This window comes from Rhinatrema bivittatum, chromosome 9 (assembly GCF_901001135.1).
Source record: "Rhinatrema bivittatum chromosome 9, aRhiBiv1.1, whole genome shotgun sequence".
NCBI lineage: Eukaryota > Metazoa > Chordata > Amphibia > Gymnophiona > Rhinatrematidae > Rhinatrema > Rhinatrema bivittatum.
The window spans coordinates 24,024,545-24,046,235 of NC_042623.1; the positions used below are offsets into that span (position 1 = coordinate 24,024,545).

The window sequence follows — 21,691 nt, forward strand, 5'->3', positions numbered from 1 at the left end:
CGGAAAAAAATCAACACAGCCAGAGGTCACGATTTGAAGCTCCAGGGAGGAAGACTCAGAACCAATGTCTGGAAATATTTCTTCACGGAGAGGGTGGTGGATGCCTGGAATGCCCTTCCGGAGGAAGTGGTGAAGACCAGAACTGTGAAGGACTTCAAAGGTGCGTGGAATAAACACTTTGGATCCATAAAGTCTAGAGGACGTGAATGAAGAGTGGGTGGCTCGCGGGAATGATGGCTACTACCTGGAGATAATACCCTTATTCAATAAACATACACATGGTTAATGCGACTCCAACATTGCTCTAAGCTTCAACGGCAAGAGGAAATGTGGAAAAAAGGATTTGCATTCACAAAATGCGGGGAGTAGCTTGCTTGTTACGGCGGTTACTACCCCAAACCAAATAAGCCTGATACTTCACTTTCAATGCATATCCAGCATAGCTATCTGTTTCAACGGCAGGGGAAAAAGACCGATACTTCACGCATATCCAGCATAGCTCTCTGCTTCAACAGCAGGGGAGAAAGACCGATACTTCAAGCATATCCAGCATAGCTCTCTGCTTCAACGGCAGGGGAGAAAGACCAATACTTCACGCATATCCAGCATAGCTCTCTGCTTCAACGGCAGGGGAGAAAGTCTGCTACTTCACTTTCAATGCATATCCAGCATAGACAGGAGGATAAACCCAATTTATGGGATTCCTCACTGAGTTTTACTATTATGATTTTTAACTGTACAAAGATTTTGAGTTCAAACGTTTCTCTTACTTATATTGTATTTATACTGTATCTATAATAATATATTTTAATATTTCTATGTTAAATTGGCATTCTGTTCTATTGTTCCATGTAAAGCCCCTTTCTCTATTTTGGGCATACCATCGTTTTATGTAAACCGGAGTGATTTGTAGTCCTTACAAGAACTTCGGAATATAAAAATTAAAAATAAATAAATAAAAATAAATAACCCTCTGCTTCAACGGCAGGGGGAATGAAGAAAAGTGGATCTATATACAGACAACAACCAACAAGGACTGAATTACATAGTCTGGGTAAACAAATAAGCATGAGTGTAGCTTGCTTATTGCGGCGGTTACTACCCCTAACTAATTAAGCTAGATATTTCACTTAGATGCAGTTCTAACACTGCTCTCTACATTAATGGTGGAGGTGGAAGGGAAATAGAACCAAAAGGTTACTAAGAGCCAAGAGAAACAGATAAGTATGAGGAAAAAAGAAAAAGTGCGAAACTTGCTGGGCAGACTGGATGGGCCGTTTGATCGTCTTCTGCCGTCATTTCTATGTTTCTATGTTTCCTCTCGCTAAGGATGGACGCCTGGCTGCCGCGGTGTCTGCCTGCCGTCCTCTCCGGCGACCCCAGACCGGCTTGGGCACTGCCTCCCACCATGCTCCCCATGTACCTTAGGGTGCGCGCGCTGCACGGCCCTCACTCTTATTTCCTACTTGGTGCGAACTTCAGAGGCGTCCCCCTGTGATGATGTCACGCTGCCCGGATATTTAAAGCCTACGTTGTTTGCTAGCCTTTGCGTTAGCAAGGGGAATCTTACAGATGGGATTCGCTCTCCGTACCTAGCTACTCTGCCTCTCCAATCTTCCATTGGACTCTTTATGCTAATGGGGTACCTGCTCCTCGGGGGCCTCACTTGCTTTTCAGGTCGCTATCAGGAAACCGGTACTCGCTCCTCGAGGGCCCATGTTCCATGACTTGCTGCCTGCTCCTACCTTCTCTTCTGCGTGGAAGGATTCGCTATCTTCACCAGTGAGTACTACCATCTTCACCTCAGAGCTGTTCCCTGGAACCAGGTACTCACTCCTTGAGGGCCTGCCTCTGTTCCAGCCCTAGTGCCATCTCCTACGTGGAACCGCTGTGTGAATACATTACCTTCAAGCCTCTCAGCTATCAGGGATCAGGTACTCGCTCCTCGAGGGCCTGCTCTCCCTATCCTGGGGCTTTGTGCATATTCCACTGTACTCATTATTCTCAGTTCTTTCCACTACAGCACTGCTACTGGAGGAGTCGCTGTTCCAGCGCCTGAAGGACACTAGCCCAGCCGGGCTACTTCTACTGCTCACTACTGCCACCTCTGGTGGCTTCATCACATTGTCTAATAAAAGATCAGTCTCTGTGTTTGTGTGTCCTAAGCTGAGCCTGACCTGTGGCTCCTCACGGGACTTCCCCTCGTGGGCATGGTCAGCTGCCACAGTGTCCACCCAAAACTCACTAATTATAACAGATTGCTAACTCCATGGATCTGGCACAGCTCAATGCCTTGCAGGCCATTCCAGGCCTGGCCCTACGCACTGCTGAACTACAAGACGCATTGGAGAAACTCACTTCAGCGTTTCATCAGCTACAAGCACAGAAGACGCAAGGCGCTACTTCCAGTAATGAAGGTCAGTTACCTGAAGTAACTATAAAGACTATGGTACCTCTGGCTGCTCCAGTTCGTTTCTCTGGAGAGATTCAAAGAACTAGAGGTTTCCTAAACCAATGCTGCATGCATTTCGCATTGCAGCCTGCACACTTCCCCACAGCCTACGCCAAGACTACTTATATTCTATCTTATCTTGATGGAAGGGCCTTGTCTTGGATTTCAATGCTGTGGGAACGTAAGGATCCAATCCTGCAGGATATTGATGGATTTCTAGAATTATTTAAATCCGTTTTTGATGATCCTGCTCGAGTGACTGTTGCTGGTTCTGACCTGCTGGACCTGAAGCAAGGCAACCGACCACTGGCTGATTTTGCAATAGAGTTCAAGACTCTTGCTACAGAATTAAGCTGGGAACCTAGATGCCTGAAAACTCTCTTCTTCACAGGTCTGAATACCCGCTTGAAGGATGAGCTTGCCGCTTGTGAGACACCTGACTCGCTGGATGAACTAGTGGCTTTGGCTACTAGAATTGACCACTGGCTTCGTGATAAGGTGAAAGAACTCAAGCCTACTAAAGGACCGCTTCAGAAGGAGACTCGTGCTAAACTTGCACTTCGGATGGTTCCAGCAGTACCTGTTGCCAGTGGAGAAGAACCGATGCAACTTGGTCACAGTCATTTGACTTCAAAAGAGAAGAGACTTCGGAATAAGCATGGCCTATGTATGTACTGTGGGCAAGCTGGTCACGATGTCCCAACATGCCCTATTCGTCCGGAAAACGGATGGGCCTAAGTCCTGCAGGAGGACTGTTCTTAGGCCTTACCACGCCTTCTCCTCCGCTCTCTCTACCAGTCTCCCTGACTTGCGGACTGTCTACAATCCAAACTCTTGCCCTTGTGGATTTGGGGGCAGGAGGCAACTTTATACTTCAATGCCTAGTGGAACATTTGAGGATTCCCCTCGTTATTTTAGAAGCTCCACTACTCTTGTCATCTATCCATGGAGAGCCTTTGCACAGTGATGTGACTTGTCGCACTGAACCAGTGACTCTTCGAACCGGAGCCCTCCATATGGAGACAACTTTCTTCTTTGTGTTAGAGAAGGCCATGCACCCTATCGTTCTGGGGTTACTCTGGTTGCAGTTGCATCAGCCTCAATTTGACTGGTCCTCCTTGGAACTCTCCTGCTGGGACCCAGGTTGTCATGGCAGTTGCCTCAAGGAAGTTTCTCCTGTTCTCTGCATGCCTACAACTCCAGTGATGGCAGGACTGCTGCCTCAATACGCATCATTCAGTGATGTGTTTTCCAAAGAAGCTGCTGACATCCTTCCTCCACACAGATCTTAGGACTCTGCCATTTGGCTGAAACCAAACACTGAACCTCCTAAAGGACGGGTCTATCCACTCTCTGCAAAAGAGAATAATGCTATGTCCGAGTACATCGAGGAGAATTTACAGAAAGGTTTCATTAGACCTTCAAAGTCGCCAGCTGGCGCAGGATTCTTCTTTGTGGGGAAGAAGGACGGAACCTTACGTCCTTGTATCGACTATCGAGGTCTGAACGAGATTACGATTAAAGACCTCTACCCCCTGCCTTTAATCTCAGACCTGGTTGACCGGCTTCAGGGGGCCAAGATATTTTCGAAACTTGACCTGAAGGGGGCCTACAACTTAGTCCAGATTCGCAGTGGTGACGAGTGGAAAACGGCTTTCAACACTCAAGACGGTCTGTGCAACACACTCACTGTGTTCCAGAACATGATGAATGACATTCTGCGGGATTTGTTGTGCAAGAGTGTCATAGTGTACCAAGATGACATCCTGATATTTTCTCAGAATCTGTCTACTCATCTAGAAGACGTCAAGCAAGTTCTAGTAAGACTCCGAGAACACCGACTCTACGCCAAGCTATCCAAGTGTGAATTCCATAAAGACTCCGTCCCTTTTCTTGGCTACATTGTCTAAAAATGGCTTCTAGATGGATCCCCAAAAATTAGAAAGTATCAAGAATTGGCCCCAAGCTACCAGCCTGAAGGCCCTGAGACGATTTTTTGGGGTTCACCAATTACTATAGAAGCTTTATAAAGAACTATTCTTCTTTAACGGTGCCCTTGACTGCTATGACCCAGAAAGGGGCCGATGCTTCTAAATGGTCAATGGAGGCCATTTCCGTGTTCGAAGATTTAAAGACTGCCTTTTCCACAGAACCATGCCTACGTCATCCGGACCCCAACAAGCCATTCATCGTAGAGGTTGACACCTCTGACATCGGTGTCGGGGCTGTTCTGAGCCAGACTGGAGATTCCAAGTCCTCACGCCCCTGCTCTTTCTTCTCACGCCCCTGCTCTTTCTTCTCACGACGTTTCTCTCCGGCAGAGAAGAATTATGGGATCGGTGACAAAGAGCTCCTGGCTATTAAGTTGGCATTCGAGGAATGGCGACCTTGGCTCGAAGGCGCTCAACATCAAATTACCGTGATTACAGACCATAAGAATCTAGAGTATCTCCGCCATGCGCAACGTCTTAACCATAAACAAGCTAGATGGTCCTTATTTTTCAACTGCTTTGACTTCGTGCTTGTTCAATGCTGCTCCCCAAGGGGAGGAGCTAGCAGTTAGTAATACTGCGTAGGCGGAGTTAATGATCTGTTGTGGGTTGTGTTACGAGCGCGCGCGGGCGCGGTCGTCTCGGGCGGGTGGTGAGCCCTTGGGCCACGGTAGGACCCCAGGAGGAGCCCAAGGCCACACCGTGGGAGGTGAGCTGAGCAGGCATGGTGAGCCAGGCAGGCAGGAACAGAAGCAGGAAGTCCGGCCCTCAGCCGGACCTGCATGCCCATGGTAGCCAACACGGGGAAGTTGACTAATGAACGGTCCTCCGACTGTTCCCGGCCCTTTCGGACCTGCCGCTGGGAACGGCAATGGGCAGCAGGCCGGACAGAGGCGAGGGCAGACAGAGTCCTTAAACAGACAACATCAGACAGGGCAGAAGCAGGCTGAAGCAGACGGAGACATCAGGACAAGGGCTGAAGCGAGACACTAGAAGGATCCAGACGAGTAGGAACTCCGATGCTGGGATACTCACATCCGAAGCCCCCTCGGCTGGCAGAGGAAGACATCAGGGTACGGGCTGAAGCAGACACTATAGACAAGGCTGGACGGGAACATTGCACTATCCATCAGGGCGCCCTACTCAGCCCACCCGTGGGACTGAGTCGCGGACCACCCTGTCCCAGACGCGCCCTACACAGCCCTGAGAGGCTGGTCGCGGACCACGCTGAGAAGGAGGGCGCGGGGAAGACCCAGGCGAACAGGACTCCGATGCTGGGAAACTCACATCCGAAGCCCTTACGGCTGGCAGGCACAGGAACAAACATCTAGGCAGGGTCAGAGACAGACATCAAGGCAGAGACACTGGACATCAGGAACAGCAAGCAGAGACAGGACAAGGCGCCATCAAACATGGAGGACCTGGATCGGCTAGGTTACAGGCGACTGTAATGCTCAGATCCAAGGCCAAGACACAGTGAACAGAAAGTCCTTAAATACTGGAGGTAGAAGGCAACTCCCTGGGAGGAGCTTGCCAGGACCGCCCACCGCTGGTCCTATAACTAGGGTAGAGAGCTGCGGGCCAGCCCCTAGGGAAGGGCGTCGCCCAACAGGAAGTCCAAACACTGAGGCTGCAAGCCACCGGCATGCCTCAGGAGCAGCTAGGCCTCTCAGGCCCTGGAGCAAGTCCTGGATGATGCGCAGGCGAGGCCCTGGCTTCAGAGCGACCTCTGGAGGAAGGTAAGAGACCTCCTGCAGCGCAGCAGCAGGGGGGATCGCAACAGGTTGGCTCCCACAGAGTGACAGTCTGTATGATATCGCTCTAATAGTGTAAGGAAAAAACACTTAATGGAAATTGGTGAATCCTTGGGCCGATGGCAGATGACAGCGCCCCCAGGAGGAATTCCTGGGAGGGACTACCGGCTAGGCTGGAGTATGGAGACAAACACAGATAGTTCTTTATTAGACAGGAAGTAGAACCACCAGAGGTGGCAGTAGTGAGCTGATATGCACGGCAGGGCTGAAGTCCTTCAGATACTGGAATTGCGATCTCTGGGTTGCTGAGCTGTAGTGAGTAGACAGGGTATGCTGGATACATAACCAGTAGTAGATGATACACTCACAGTTGTAGATATCTGTAATGGCTTCTATGCAACAGAGAGTCTTCAGTATATTTGGGAACAGGAGCCGTAGGCGAGTATTGGTTCCTATATGCAGTCTGGAATAAGAACTCACAATATCTGTGTATAAGATGGCTTCTGGAATAGAAGAGAGTCTTTGGAGGGTTTTAGGAACATAGGCCCTCGTGGAGCAAGTACCAGTTCCTATCTGTAATAGAACTCACTATGTTCACGTCTGCGATCGTTTCCAGGTAATAAGGAGTCTTCTGAGCATTCAGGGATGTAGGCCCTCATGGAGCGAGTACCAGAATCCGTCCTAACAATCTGAAATCAAGAAGAGAGAGAGCGGGGCCCCCGAGGAGAGGGTACACCTGGGTAAGGTGGTGGAGGCAGAGCAGCGGAGAAAAATTCCCCCTTGCTAACTCGATTTGAAGTAGCAAGCAAAGACCTTTTAAGGTGAAAATGGATGACGTCACTACGGGGGGACGTCCCCGAGTTTTGCGCCCTTGTCAGTACAAACTCTGGAGCATGAGCACGCACCTTTACGTCATCAGGAACATGGCGGATCTGCAGCGTCAGGGCATCCCGGGGATTCCAGGAAGTAAGGCGAGAAACCGCGGCAGCATCTGTCCGTCAGACCCGAAGGGAGTCGCCACAAAGGTAGAGAGGGTGGAGCGTGGGCGAGAACAGGCACGAACACAACACCTCTAAACTTTATGGATCCACAGTTATTTATCCGACGCCCCTTTGAAGTCCTTCACAGCTTTGGTCTTCACCACTTCCTTCGGAAGGGCGTTCCAGGCATCCACCACCCTCTCCGTGAAGAAATACTTCCTGACATTGGTCCTGAGTCTTCCTTCCTGGAGTTTCAAATCGTGACCCCTGGTTCTGCTGATTTTTTTCTAATGGAAAAGGTTTGTCATTGTCTTTAGATCATTAAAACCTTTCAAGTATTTGAAAGTCTGTATCATATCACCTCTGCTCCTCATTTCCTCCAGGGTGTACATATTTAGATTCTTCAATCTCTCCTCATAAGTCATTCAATGAAGACCCTCCACCTTTTTGGTCGCCCTTCTCTGGACCGCCTCCATCCTATCTCTGTCCCTTCGGAGAGACGGAGATTCCAGTCTCACAAGGTCCTCCAGAAATTTATCACAATCTGCTTGTGATTTAACTACTCTGAATAATTTTGTGGTATCTGCAAATGTGATCACCTCACTCATCATACTCCTTTCCAAATCATTTATAAATATATTAAAAAGCACTGGTCCATGTACAGATCCCTGAAGTACTCCCAGTGTTTACCTTTTTCCACTGTGAAATAGCTTATAACATTTACATGTTTATGAATTGTAATTGCACTTTTATTTCTTTTTATGTCTTTTATAATGCTAGTGTTCTGTTTGGATAATATTATAGAAATAAGCAGAATATAATGCTGTTAGGAAACCAAATGGAAAATATTGCAGAGTCACAACCCAGGTGTACTGGACTGATCCTGGTACGTACAGGGAAAAGGGAGTTTGCTAAATATTGGGGATGCTCAAGCACCCATTGCACCTGCAGAGCTGGCTCTTATGTAGGGCTGGTGCGTCCCAAAAGGTGAACTAGGCGGTCGCCTAGGGGCCCAGCGTTTCGGGGGTGCAAAGAGCAGACATGTGCGACTGCAAGCGAAGCCCATCCCACTCATGGCTGAAAGAAGTAGAGACTTGGCGGGCTGCGAGTAGCAGCCATCCTGCTTATGGCCAAGAGAAGCAGAGACTCAGGGGGCCACGAGTAGCGCCTCTGTGTGTGTAAGAGGGATTGGGTGTGGATGAGAGAGCAATGATGTGTGAGAAAGGGAGGGAGCCTGTGTAAGCGTGCATGGGTGAATGAGACAAGGAACCTGTGTATGTGTAAGAGAGGGGGGCACAAGGCAGAAGGATCGCCTAGGGTGCTTAATACCCTTGCACCGGCCCTGCTCCTTTGTTTCATCTCCTCCTTGGAAAGCGGAGAATATATATGAGCATATTATTCCTGCTGGTTGCTGTTTATCAGCCCTCTTGGGAGCCCTTATAAGCCCTGCTAAAAGCTATTGGCTGCTCGGCTCTCACTAGCCGCTGACCCTCAGTCCGTTGAAGGCGGATGACCGCCCAAAGTGCCGCCCTGGAGCGGACCAGTTTTCCCGCGTTGCCACCGGCAGCCCGGGGCGCGAAAGGCCGAAGCAAGCTATTCAGCGTCCCCTCGTCGCCTAGCGACCAGGATGAACTGTCAGCGCCTCCTCCGGGCCCCGCCCCCGCCTCGAGTAACCTCCTCAGCCATTGGACGGTGCTGGGGGATCTGCCAATCAATGGCGACCTTACTCGGCAGTCGGCGGCGAAGCAGGGGGTGGTGCAGGAGTAGACTGGCTTCCTGGGTGCATTCAATTTGAAATATTAAAAAAAAAAGAATGGCGAGGAGGAGCCTGGGCGACCCTGAGGTGAGGAGAGCCAGGGGAGAGGGAAGCCGAGAGACGCAGGCACTGAGGGAGTCACCAGAGCATTCCCAGCCGCCCGAAAGATCTGGGAGATGTCATTTCATCCTGCATGGAAATGCATTGCAGTAAGGGAACTTTTAGGCGAGAGAAAGTAACAAAGGAGATGGTTATTTTGAGCATGCTAAGGAGGCGCTAAGGTCTGCAGAGGGAGAGTGGGAAACGGCCCCAGAAAGTGTCTGTCCTCGGCTGACTGAGATTAGTACGAGCTTAATGAGCAGTGTATGTGTTCAGGATTAAAAGGGTCTTATCAGAGAGAACGATTTACTGTGTTACTGATAAGGTCGTGTAGAGTGACCTGCTGTGACACTTCCATCATATCAGTGGGATACGTTGGCTGATAACGCATATCTCCAGTAGGACTTGGATTTTGGATTTAATTACTCATCTTTCCAAACCCGGGTTCAAAGCGACTTACATTCAGATATTTTGAAGGTATTTCTTTGCCTCAGAGGCCCTATAGTCTTGAGCCTTGTTTACTAAACTCCCCCCCCCCCCCCCTGGACACAGAATGAGGAAAAAAGCCTTAGTAAATTAGGCTCTTGTACCTGAGGCAATGGAGGATGAAATGATTTGCCCAAGCTCATAGAATTTCAAAGGGAAAGTGGGATTTGAACTCTAGTTTCCCTGGTTCTCAGCCTGCTGCTCGAATCAGTAGGCTGCTACTCCAAATTTGACAAAAGCAGAAATGTTGTAACTACAGGGTAGTAGACTTGATAGCTGATCACCTCACTCGTCATACTTCAGTTTACAGTGTTGGTCAGGGTGCAATGTCTGTAGGGACTTTTGTACCTATGTACTCAGGTAAACACATTTTCAAAAGAAAAATAATGAAAATGTAATGATTACTTATTTATTTATTTATTTTAACATGTTTTGTATACCGTATATTCGGTTTTGCCATCATAACGGTTTACATTAGGAGTGTAACATTAAAGTTTTAACAAATACAATTTAAAGATAAAGTTGGGTAGCATTGGGGGGTAATAGGGGGTTAGATTATATATGGAAAAGTTCTTAGATGTCTGTTGTAGAGTTGGTGGTTTTATTAGTCCGTTATAAGTTGATAGGGTGGTGTCTCTGTTTTCTTTGGATTTGTCTGGTTGGGAGTTTGTTGGTGTTGGTAATTAAGATCATCTGAAAAAGCTCTGGTAAAAAGCCAGGTTTTTAATTCTTTTTTGAAAGTTTTGGTGTCAACTTGAGTTCTTAGATTTAGGGGTAAGGAGTTCCATAGAGATGGGCTGGCGATGGATATAGCTCTCTCTCAGGTTGATACTAGGTGCGTGATTTTTGCATGAGGAATTTTGAGGAGGCCTTTATTCATTGAACGAAGGTTCCTTTTTGGAGTATGTAGTTCAATGTGTTCAGTTAGCCAATGGTTTTGTTGTCCTGTGATTAATTTGTGGAGGATTGATAAAACTTTGTATTCTATTCTGTATTTAATTGGGAGCCAGTGCAAGGATATGAGAGTAGGTGTAATGTGTTCTTGTTTCTTGATTCCTGAAAGAATCCTGGCGGCTGCATTCTGGAATATTTGTAGTGGACGTATGGTATGGTGGTAAAAGGGAGGCCGAAGAGTAGGGCGTTGCAGTAGTCCAGGTTTGCAAATAGTAGTAGTGGCAGAACTGTTCTGAAGTCATTTTGAGTGAGGAAGGGTTTGAGACATCTGAGTGTCAATAATTTGTGATAACCTTCTTTGATTTTATTTGTTATATGGGTTTTGTAGGATAATTCTTTGTCAGTTGTAATTCCGAGGTTTCTGGCATGGTCAACAGGAGGGATTATTGTTTCTGGGTTTTCTGTTTTGAGTGATTGTCTGGGTGAATCGTTGATTTTTTTGTCGAGGATGATTAATTCAGTTTTATCGCTGTTGATTATGAGTTTTAAGTTGGAGAGACATTGCTTGATTTTTGAGAGATAAGAGGTTATTTTCTTGTAGGTTTCTTCTAGCGTATTTTGAATTGGGACTAATATTTGGATGTCGTCAGCATAAAGGAAAGCCAGACTATTCAGTGTGAGACAAATAGGTAGGAGATAGATGTTGAAAAGTGTTGCTGACAGTGCAGATCCTTGTGGGACTCCTGTATTTAGGTTCACTTTATTTGATAGATTGTTGTTAAATATTACTTGGAAACTTCTTTGGGATAAATATGAGGTGAACCATTTTAGAATGGTGCCTGATATTCCTATTTCAGAAAGTCTGTCGAGTAAAATGGCATGGTTGACTGTGTCAAAGGCGGCTGACAAATCCAGGAGTATTAAAATGTAACTTTGACCTTTGTCGAATCCTCGAAGAACAGTGTCATTAAGTGAAAGGAGTAATGTTTCCGTGCTTAAGTTTTTTCTGAAACCAAATTGTGTGGGTTGAAGTATGTTGTTCGTTTCTAAGTATTCAGATAGTTGGGAGTGAACAATTTTTTCTATGATTTTTGCAATGAAAGGTAGGTTAGATATGGGTCTATAGTTTTGGATGTTTTCCGGATCTAGGTTGCTCTTTTTTATTAGTGGTTTGATGACTGCAGATTTTAGGCATTCAGAATATATCCCTTCAGTGAGAGAGAGGTTTGACTTTGACCGTTAATGATTTTATTATTGAGATACCAAGTAGTTTAATTGTTTGTATGGGGATGCTGTCAAAGGGGTGGTTTGCTGGGTTCATTTTTCTGATTATTCTTTGGATTTCAAGTGTTGAAGCAAAGTCAAAATCATTCCAGGTTGTTGTTATTTCCAGAGGTGGTATAGGAAATTGGATGTCTGAAGTGTTGTAGATATTAGAGTTGTTTAATAGTTTTTTGATTTTTTCAGTAAAGTATTCTGCAAAATCATTGCTTGTTTCATTGGTTGATTTGATGAGGTTTTTTTTACTATGGTGAAAAGCATTCTAGAGTTCTGTTGGTATTTGGATATTTTGGTTGAGTAGAATTCTTTCTTTGCATTATGGATAAGTTTTTTTGTAATTTGCTAAATGGGATCGGTATGCATTGAGTGATGGAGAGGTTTTATTCTTTCGCCAGAATCTTTCTTTTTTTCTGAGTTCTCGTTTGGCTGATTTTATGGTGTCATTGTACCATTGATTGTTATATTTAAGATTCTTTAATGTTTTTGTGATGATTGGGTTTGTTCTATCAGCTATGGATTTGGTAATGTTTATCCATGATATCGTTGCTGTTTCAGTGTTTGCAAGATCAATATTCTTGGGTTCTTCTTGGAGATTTTGTTGCAGTCTTTCGCTATCAAAGGGAGGGCGATATGAAATGGTTTTATTGTAGTTTTCTGTTGTGGTGGGTATACTGTTCTGAGTAAGGGTGGTATGGATGAGGCAGTGGTCTGACTATGGGGATTTCAGTGATTTTTATGTGATGTGAGTTCCAGATGTTGGTGTTGATGAAAATAAAGTCAAGAGTATGACCTGCTTTATGTGTTGATCCGTTGACTATTTGTTCTACTCCCATTGTTGCAAGAGCATCCGTGATTGTTTTGCAAGTGTTTGATAGGGGGCATGTGTCCATGTGTAAGTTAAAGTCGCCAATGATAATAATTGGTTTATTGAGGGTTAGGTTGGCAATCATGAATTCAATAAATGGGGAGCAATTTCTTTCCAAGGTTGCAGGAGGACAGTATACTAGACAGATTTGTAGTTTTGCAGAGTCAAATAGGGCTATTTCAAAAGGGGAGCATGCCTTAGCTGTGGTAAGTTTCATTTGAAAGCTTTTCTTGATGATTAGCATGAGACCACTGCCTTTTTTTCTTGGTCTGGGGATTGTGAATAATTTGTATGATGGGTCTTCTATTTGATTAATAAGGGCGTTGTCAGAGTCTTTTATCCAGGTTTCAGTGATTGCTATGAAATCTGGTTTGTAATAAGAGAGTAAGTCTGAGATGATAGGCATTTTTTAAACTATAGACTGTGCATTAATAAGGATGAATGATAGGAATAAGCATTTGGAGTAAGTCTTTAGATTTCTGTATGTTGAATTTGAGAGATTGAACTTACTTGTTTTTCTTGTGAATCCTAGTTTTTTTTATTCGTATTTTTAGGAGGGAGCTTGGTGGTTTCTATTTTGGTTAGGTGGAAGGTTGAGTAGAGGTGTATTGATAGTAGGAGTTTCTGGTTTGTGAAATCCTAAGGTTTGCACTAAGGGGTGCACAAAGGGGAGTGCCTCTTTATCGCGCTCCTTAGGCGCGCGACGCTCGGCTAAACTAAACTGTCTTTCCTAACTATGTAACAATAAGATGGCTTACAATTCAAATAGTACAATATAATACTTGAAATGTGTATGACAAAACTGTCTATAGACAGTGCCTGAAAACCTGCATAGCAATAGCAAAAATACTGCGCATATTTACAATATAACTGAAAAACAATTATATCAATGTGACAGAGCCATATTTTTAACTTTTTGAAGGCACTATAATTCATCTCCTGCCTCAAAGCTGATTCCAATTTTCTTTGAAAATTGCCTGATAGTTACAAAATACCTGTGGACTTGTACCTAGATGGGATGCTGAAAATTGTCCCCAGGGAATGCTATATACTATCAAAAGGAGAATAAAATGTAGTGTCTCTTTGGTTCATAATATGCAGCAAAAGAACTTTTGTTTCCGTCCTTGTGGTACTGTAACAGGAATTCCGAGAGAGATTATGCTGCAGGTTGGAGGAAAACAGGGTGCAACAGCACCTAGTAGTAAGCCTAGATTTAAGCCTTTGGGGAAAATTGAAACAGTATTAGCGCCTTTCAGTTAAGATCCAAGTGTAAAGTCTGAGCTGAGAATGGTCTTTTGGTTGAGATCAAGAACCTCCACAATATGGGGGGGATTATCACCCTGCCATCCAATGCCTATTGGACATAATTAAGCTAGACCATTGGCAAAGCAGAAGAAGTAACTTCCTTCCAAAATAAAAAAATATATATACATTTCAAAAAACAAGAAATAGTAGTTTTAGCTCTCTACTTGACTGACATTTTGAGTCAAGTAGGTTGCATTGCCTTTTTAAATAATTTAGGGGTTGCATTTCCATTCCTGGAGTACCACAGACAGGTTCCCAAAGCTGTCCTGGGGGACCCCAAGTCAGTCAGGTTTTCAGGATATCCACAATGAATATGCAGAAGATAGATCTGCACACACTGCCTTCACTGCATGCAGATTTCTCTCATGCCTGTTCATTTTGGATTTCCTGAAAACCTGACTGACTTGGGGTCCCCCAGGACAGCTTTGGGAACCATGATCTCGAGAGTTAGTCTCTTGGTCTTTTCTAGACTTGTCTGTATAAAAGTCTCATGTACACACTACAGGAAGCCAGCACTAAGTGCTCTGGAGCTGGAAATTGATAGTGAGGCCTTGCATGCCTGCTACAGATGATTTGTGTGCACTAACCAAGTGTGTGATAAAGTGTTTTAAAACCAGTAAACAGAGCAAATATAAGCTGGTTGTCATAGAGCTATAATACTACACTCAAGCATCTCGAAGATCTAATTTTTTCACAGTGACTTTTGTCACTGTGTAATTTGTACAGTGTAATTTTGAAACTGTGCAGACTTTTCTTGACTTTTGTATTTTGAGATGGCATCCTAATCTTTTCTTGACTGCTACAACACCTGTATGATATCATAAAATGATTCCACAACCAATCACTTTGCAGGTTTCACTTATTAATAGCCAAAGGCGTTTTATTACTACTTCCCAATTAAAATTGAATATATTGAGGCATAGGGAGATACATTTAGTTGTCTAAGGTAATGGAGGAGTAGCTGAGTGGTTAAAGTAGCAGGCTGAGAACCAGGAAGAGCCAGTGTTCAAATCCTGCTTCTACAGATACTCCTCATGTTAGGCCAGTCACTTCACTCTCTGTTGCCTTATACTGTATATAACAAATTGTAAGCCCTCTTGGGCAGGGAAATAACTACAGTACCCGAATTGTGACTTGCCTTGAGCTCAGATCAAAAAAGGAGAGTTATTTAAATCTAAAATCCAAATTAGTGGAACTCAGATTTAAATGTAAGTCCTGGAATTTTTCCTGATTTGTAATTTAGTACTCTAACCCCTCTGGATCATACCTCCTCCCCAACATATGTTGACATCTCTAAACTATTATATATATATATATATATATATATATATATATATATAGAACAGATTGTACTGATCTTACTCATGTCTCTTGTGTTTTTCAGTATTTGAAGAAAAGAATTCCACAAAATCCAAAGTACCAGCACATTAAGACCAGACTAGACACCGGTAAGGGTGAAATTCTGTTATTCTTATGGTGAGAGGCCACTGCACTGAATGGACAGAGCACAAATACTGAATATCTGATTGGCAAATCGAGCATCACTTCATGACCTGAGCTAGATTTATTTATTTATTTGCTCAGTTTTGGGTTTTTTTTTTTTTTTTTTTTTTACAACGCTAGGTCACTGAAGTGCTCCAAGTGAGAAACAACAAGCTTAAAAATAAATGGTTAATTCCCTGTACGTACCAGGATCAGTCCAGACTGCTGGGTTATGCCTCCCGTCCAGCAGATGGAGTCAGAGAGAAACTGAAAAGGCACCACTGATATACCCTGGTGCGCCCCCTGCGATCCTCCAGTATATCTCTGACTCCAGCAGATGAGAGAGCATAACCTTGCGGTCCTGATCTCCTGTAAATTGAATTGTGAAGGGATTTCCCTATCAGGTTTGACTTAATATAGAGGAGAAATCCTGTGACTAGATCAATTAGTGATTTGTACCTAATTTGGTAATAATAAGTGGAGCCATAGCAGGCCAGGCAGGGCACTGCCCTACAGCCTTTTCCCGGGGTTTTTTTCAGTCTTACCCAGTGAGAGGAGGGGAGGATTAATCGGTGGGCCGGTCACTCTCCCTATCCGCCTCCTGAGAAGTTTCATTCCTCGGAGAAGAAAGTTCAGTCGGGTGTGCTACACCCCCTGCAGGCTCCACCAGCCACTTGTCTGTGAGGTACTTTAGCTGCCGGTGGCAGCGCTATTAAAAAAAAAAAAAAATAATAATAATAATTTAAAAACGAGGTAATTGTGTCCACTGCCTGCGTTCCTCACTGTGGTCTCCGGAAGGGGTGGCTTGTCACCCAGCCCTTACTCGCGCCGTTTTTCGCGCCGTTTTTTGGTGTTAAAAAAAAAAAAAACCATGCCCCGAGGCACTGTTTGTACGGCATGTGGGGAGCCGGGCCGTCGGCTCTCCCGCGAGGGCCTTTGCTCCCGGTGCCTTCCCGGGGGTGAGGGTTCCTCGCGGGGGTCAGCCGCGGCCGGGAGCTCCCCTTCCCCGCGGCGTGGGGCACGGCCAGCGTCGGCCAAATCTCGGCAGTCCGCGCTGCCGATACCGGGGGCAGTGGCCATTTTAGAAAATTCGGTGGCCATTTTAAATGACTCGGATCGCGATGCGGTTTCGTCGGAAGAAGGGGATGACTCCCCCCCCCTGTCCCCACCGGATCTTAGCCCCCGCGGGTTACCAGGGCCTGTTAATTTGCCACCTGTGGGAGCAAAAGGAGGTTCTTTGAAGAGGCCTCATCCCTTTTCCTCACAATTTGTACTTTTGCTCCACAAGGCTTATATGGAGGCCGAAGCGGAATGGGAGCAGGGTACTCCTGCCCCAGATAAACGGGGGAGACTTTCTACTGGTCTCTTTGGCTTGGGGGATGCAGCCCCGGCTCCTCCTCAACCTCTGCAGCAGGCTGCTCCAGCTCCTTCGGCTCCCCCTCCAAAACCTCCTCAGCATGTAGCTCCGGCCCCCCTTTCACAGGATCCGTCCACGCCGGATCCTGATATGGATGTAGGGGGTACGGACCCAGTTGAGGGGGATGATCCTCAGATACTCCGCTTATTTCATAAGGAAGAACTGGATCCCTTGATTGCCCATGTTCTTCGGGAACTAAAGATTCCAGTACCCCAGGTTGACTCCAATTCCCAGCCAGGGGATTTTGAATTAAACGGGCTCCGCACGCCTGCGCATGCCTTTCCTTTTCATAATAAACTATTTCAGCTTGTATCCCGGGAATGGGATAATCCGGAGGCAACTCTTAGGGTCAGCCGCGCTATGGATAAGCTTTACCCTCTCCCTGCGGATTCCTTGGAGCTCCTTAGGGTGCCAAGGGTGGATTCGGCGGTCACTGCCATGGCTAAACATACCACCATTCCCGTAACAGGGGGTACGGCCCTTAAGGATCTTCAGGATCGGAAGCTGGAGACGTTGCTTAAGCGCATCTTTGAGGTTTCGGCTTTGGGAGTATGGGCGGCCGTTTGCAGCTGCATGGTACAAAGGGCTACCCTTCGTTGGGTACAACAGATGTTGACATCTCAAGATCTGCCTCCGGATGAAGCAGAGCAAGCAAACCGTATAGAATCCGCGGTGGCTTACGCCGCGGATGCCTTTTATGACCTCCTCCGCACTTCGGCCCGGTCTATGTCTTCGGCTGTGTCGGCACGGAGGTTACTCTGGCTGCGTCATTGGGCGGCGGACTCTTCCTCCAAGGCCCAACTCGGTTCCTTTCCCTTTCGGGGCAAGTTGTTATTTGGCACCGAGTTAGAAGACCTTATCCGATCTTTGGGGGAGAATAAAGTGTTTAAGTTGCCAGAGGACAAGCCTAGATTTTTTCGCCCTTCGGGTACCTTCCGCGGACGGTTTCGCGGGCAACGCCGTTTTCGCTCGGGAAGGGGGTCCTCTTTTGCTACCCGACAGCCGTCTCCGCGTTCCCAGTCATGGACTCCTTCCTTTCGTGGTAGAAGGCCGGCACGCGCAGGGGCGTCTCATACCTTCGCCACCTCTAAGGCGGCTCAATGAAGGGATGCCGGTCCATTCCTCCGTCCCGGAGGTAGGAGGACGACTCTCTTACTTTCGGGAGGAATGGGCCACAATTACCTCAGACCAATGGGTCCTCGACATTATATCTCACGGCTACGCCCTAGATTTTGCAAGGCCCCTGCGCGATTTGTTCCTTATCTCTCCCAGCGGTTCTCAGGTAAAGCAACAGCGAATTGCTCAGACCCTGGAGCGATTGCAGGCGCTGGGTGCAATAGTGCCTGTGCCGCCCGCCGAGCAACGCACGGGCCGTTATTCCATCTATTTCATCGTTCCCAAGAAGGAGGGCACATTTCGGCCGATTCTGGATCTCAAGCGAGTCAACAGGGCGTTGCGCATACCGCGGTTTCGGATGGAGACCCTGCGCTCGGTCATAGCGGCGGTACACAAAGGCGAGTATTTGGCTTCCTTAGATCTCACGGAGGCTTACTTGCACATAGGGATACAAGAGTTCCATCAAAGATTTCTGCGCTTTATGGTCCTGGGATCTCACTTCCAGTTTTGTGCTCTTCTGTTCGGTCTGGCGACAGCTCCGAGGGTGTTCACCAAGGTAATGGTGGTGGTGGCGGCGAGTCTTCGGAGAGACGGAGTGTTGGTACACCCGTATTTGGACGATTGGCTCATCCGAGCAAAATCGCGACGTCTCTGCGAAGATGCGATTCAGGCAGTCCTTCACCGGCTCCACTCCTTGGGGTGGGTGGTCAATTACACCAAGAGCCATCTGATCCCCTCCCAGAATTTGGAATTTCTGGGCGCCTCGTTCGATACGAAAGTGGGAAAGGTTTCTCTCCCACAGGCAGGGATGGAGCGTCTGATGGCGCACGTTCGCCGTCTCCTCGCCCTTCCCCTGCCTGTGGTATGGGATTACTTACAGGTTCTTGGATATATGGCATCCACACTGGATTTGGTTCCGTGGTCATTTGCGCATATGCGGCCGCTACAGAGGGCGCTTCTGTCTCGTTGGGACCCCAAATCGGAAGAGTTTCAGATACCTTTGCCACTCTTACCCCCAGCGAGGACCAGTCTACAATGGTGGTTGGATCCGGTCCACTTGCTCCAAGGCACCGATTTGGATCCGCCTCAATGGATCATTGTCACGACCGATGCCAGTCTGACGGGCTGGGGAGCAGTCTGTCAGTCTCAGTCCGCTCAGGGACGTTGGACGCCTCCTCAGACCAAGTGGTCGATCAATCGTTTGGAAACAAGGGCGGTTCGCCTAGCATTACAGCACTTTCTGCCTTTGATTCGGGACAGAGCAGTTCGGGTTCTGTCCGACAACGCAACCACGGTAGCGTATATAAATCGGCAAGGCGGTACACGGAGTCTACCGGTAGCAACCGAAGCCAGCCAGTTGATGGTGTGGGCAGAGCAGCACCTGTCTCGGATTGCGGCGTCCCACATCGCAGGAGTCGACAACGTTCAAGCAGACTATCTCAGCCGGCAACGACTAGACCCGGGAGAGTGGGAACTATCTCCCGAGGCACTCAGACTCATCTGTCGCCGGTGGGGAACTCCCCGGTTGGACCTCATGGCAACTCGTTTGAATGCCAAGGCAGCTCGCTTCTTCAGTCGCAGAAGGGAACACGGGTCGGAGGGCGTAGACGCGCTAGCTCTTCCCTGGCCTGCGCACGTTCTTCTGTATGTGTTTCCACCGTGGCCGTTGGTGGGGAAAATATTGCGTCGCATAGAATCCCACACGGGACCCGTCATTCTCGTAGCTCCGGAGTGGCCGAGGAGGCCGTGGTTCGCCGACCTCATCAATCTAGCGGTGGACGGCCCCTTGCGGCTCGGTCATCTGCCTCGACTCCTTCGGCAGGGTCCAGTATTTTTCGACCAGGCCGATCGCTTTTGTCTAGCGGCTTGGCTTATGAGAGGCGGCAATTGAGAAGGAAAGGATATTCCGAGTCGGTCATTACTACTCTTCTGCAGGCTCGTAAGCCCTCTACCTCGGTTGCTTATGTCAGGGTATGGAAGGTTTTTGACTCCTGGTGTCAGGGTCTGGAAGTGCCGTCGCGGAAGGCTACGGTGTCTCATATTCTGACTTTTTTGCAAGAGGGTCTAAAGAAGGGTTTATCCTATAATTCTCTGCGTGTGCAGGTAGCGGCCTTAGGCTGTTACCGCGGTAAACTTGACGGAGTTTCCATTGCCATGCATCCGGACGTTGCACGATTTTTAAAGGGAGTTAAACATTTGCGACCCCCGGTGCGACCTATCTGTCCTTCTTGGAGTTTAAATTTGGTTCTCCGGGGTTTTTGTACTTCTCCGTTTGAGCCTCTACGAAGGGCTACTCTCAAGGATCTCACTCTCAAAACTGTTTTTCTCGTCGCTATTTGTTCAGCTCGCCGAATCTCGGAACTTCAGGCGTTGTCTTGTAGGGAACCTTTTCTCCGTATTTCTAATTCGGGGGTTTCTCTACGTACCGTTCCTTCGTTTTTGCCTAAGGTAGTTTCCACCTTTCACGTCAACCAGACGGTGGACCTACCGGCATTTGCGGTGGACGGGGCTGAGGTGTCGCGGCAACCGGAACTTCGCAAGTTGGATGTTCGAAGGACGCTCTTGCGGTACCTGGACGTTACCAACCCCTTTCGGTTGTCTGATCATCTGTTTGTCTTGTGGGGTGGTCCAAAGAAGGGAAATAAAGCTTCAAAAACTACGATCGCACGCTGGTTGAAAGAGGCGATTGTGTCTACTTACATTTCCCAAGGTCGCGCCGTTCCGGAGGGTCTTAAGGCTCATTCTCTGCGCTCCCAGGCGGCGTCGTGGGCAGAGAGTGGGTTTATTTCCTCGCAGGAAATTTGCCGAGCGGCTACTTGGAAGACATTGCACACCTTTGCGAGACATTACCGTTTGGACGTGCGCGCTCCGACGGTGGACTCATTCGGCAGTGGTGTGCTTCGTGCGGGACTGTCAGAGTCCCACCCCGTTTAGGGCAGCTTGGGTACTTCCCAGCAGTCTGGACTGATCCTGGTACGTACAGGGAAAGGAAAATTAGGACTTACCTGATAATTTTCATTCCTGTAGTACCAAGGATCAGTCCAGACGCCCGCCCATTTCAGTGAAGAGTGTAGAGTCCCGCAACTGTTGTTTTTTTTTCGTGTTTTTCGGGTTCCGTTTTTTACGGGCACTTGCTTGTTTTCATGGTTTCCTCGTTTTTTCCACATGTTCATATACGTTTCATCTTTATATTGAGCTAGTCACAGAATTTGCCATTGTTTTCTAATTTCATACTGCTTTGTTATGGATTATACTGGAGGATCGCAGGGGGCGCACCAGGGTATATCAGTGGTGCCTTTTCAGTTTCTCTCTGACTCCATCTGCTGGACGGGAGGCATAACCCAGCAGTCTGGACTGATCCTTGGTACCACAGGAATGAAAATTATCAGGTAAGTCCTAATTTTCCTATAAGTATCATAACAACATAAAATGCACATAAATTTCTCAAGATCCCGTGACATAATCTTTTTAGTAAATGTGGTATCACTTTACCTGACAAAGTCCCAAACATTAAAGATGTGCTTGCTTGCTGCAGCCAAGAAGAGAAATATCATGACAGTAGATCAGTCACACTAAAGGAATTTTTTTAAAAGCCATTTAAAAGTCCAAGTAAAAGGGCTTTTTAAAACTTGCCCAACCTGGATGCAGGTAAAATATGCACTTTGTATCACGATGCCCGTGCTTTGCCTGCGCTGAGCAGAGGCGTTCTTGGGGGTGAGGTAAGGGCAGAGACCAAAACAATGTGCCTCGTTTGCATTTTTTTTCTGACAAAATAATTTGCAGAAAAGCAGGTGAAAGTCTGTGCAGGCAGTT

At 47.1% G+C, this 21,691-nt stretch overlaps 1 protein-coding gene across 3 annotated transcripts in view; it reads left to right on the forward strand.

Moving 5' to 3' along the window:
* Positions 1-21,691, forward strand: part of CEP41 (centrosomal protein 41) — a 91,718-nt gene that overhangs the window by 10,981 nt on the left and 59,046 nt on the right. Inside the window, exons 1-2 of one of the 3 annotated variants that reach the window (XM_029616031.1) lie at positions 8,893-9,020; positions 15,248-15,311. In XM_029616031.1, the coding sequence (XP_029471891.1) occupies positions 8,991-9,020; positions 15,248-15,311 (94 nt within the window). In that variant the 5' untranslated portion in view covers positions 8,893-8,990. Of the gene's footprint in view, positions 1-8,892; positions 9,143-15,247; positions 15,312-21,691 lie in introns of those variants that run through there. The other 2 variants (XM_029616030.1, XM_029616032.1) reach the window with 2 other exon arrangements.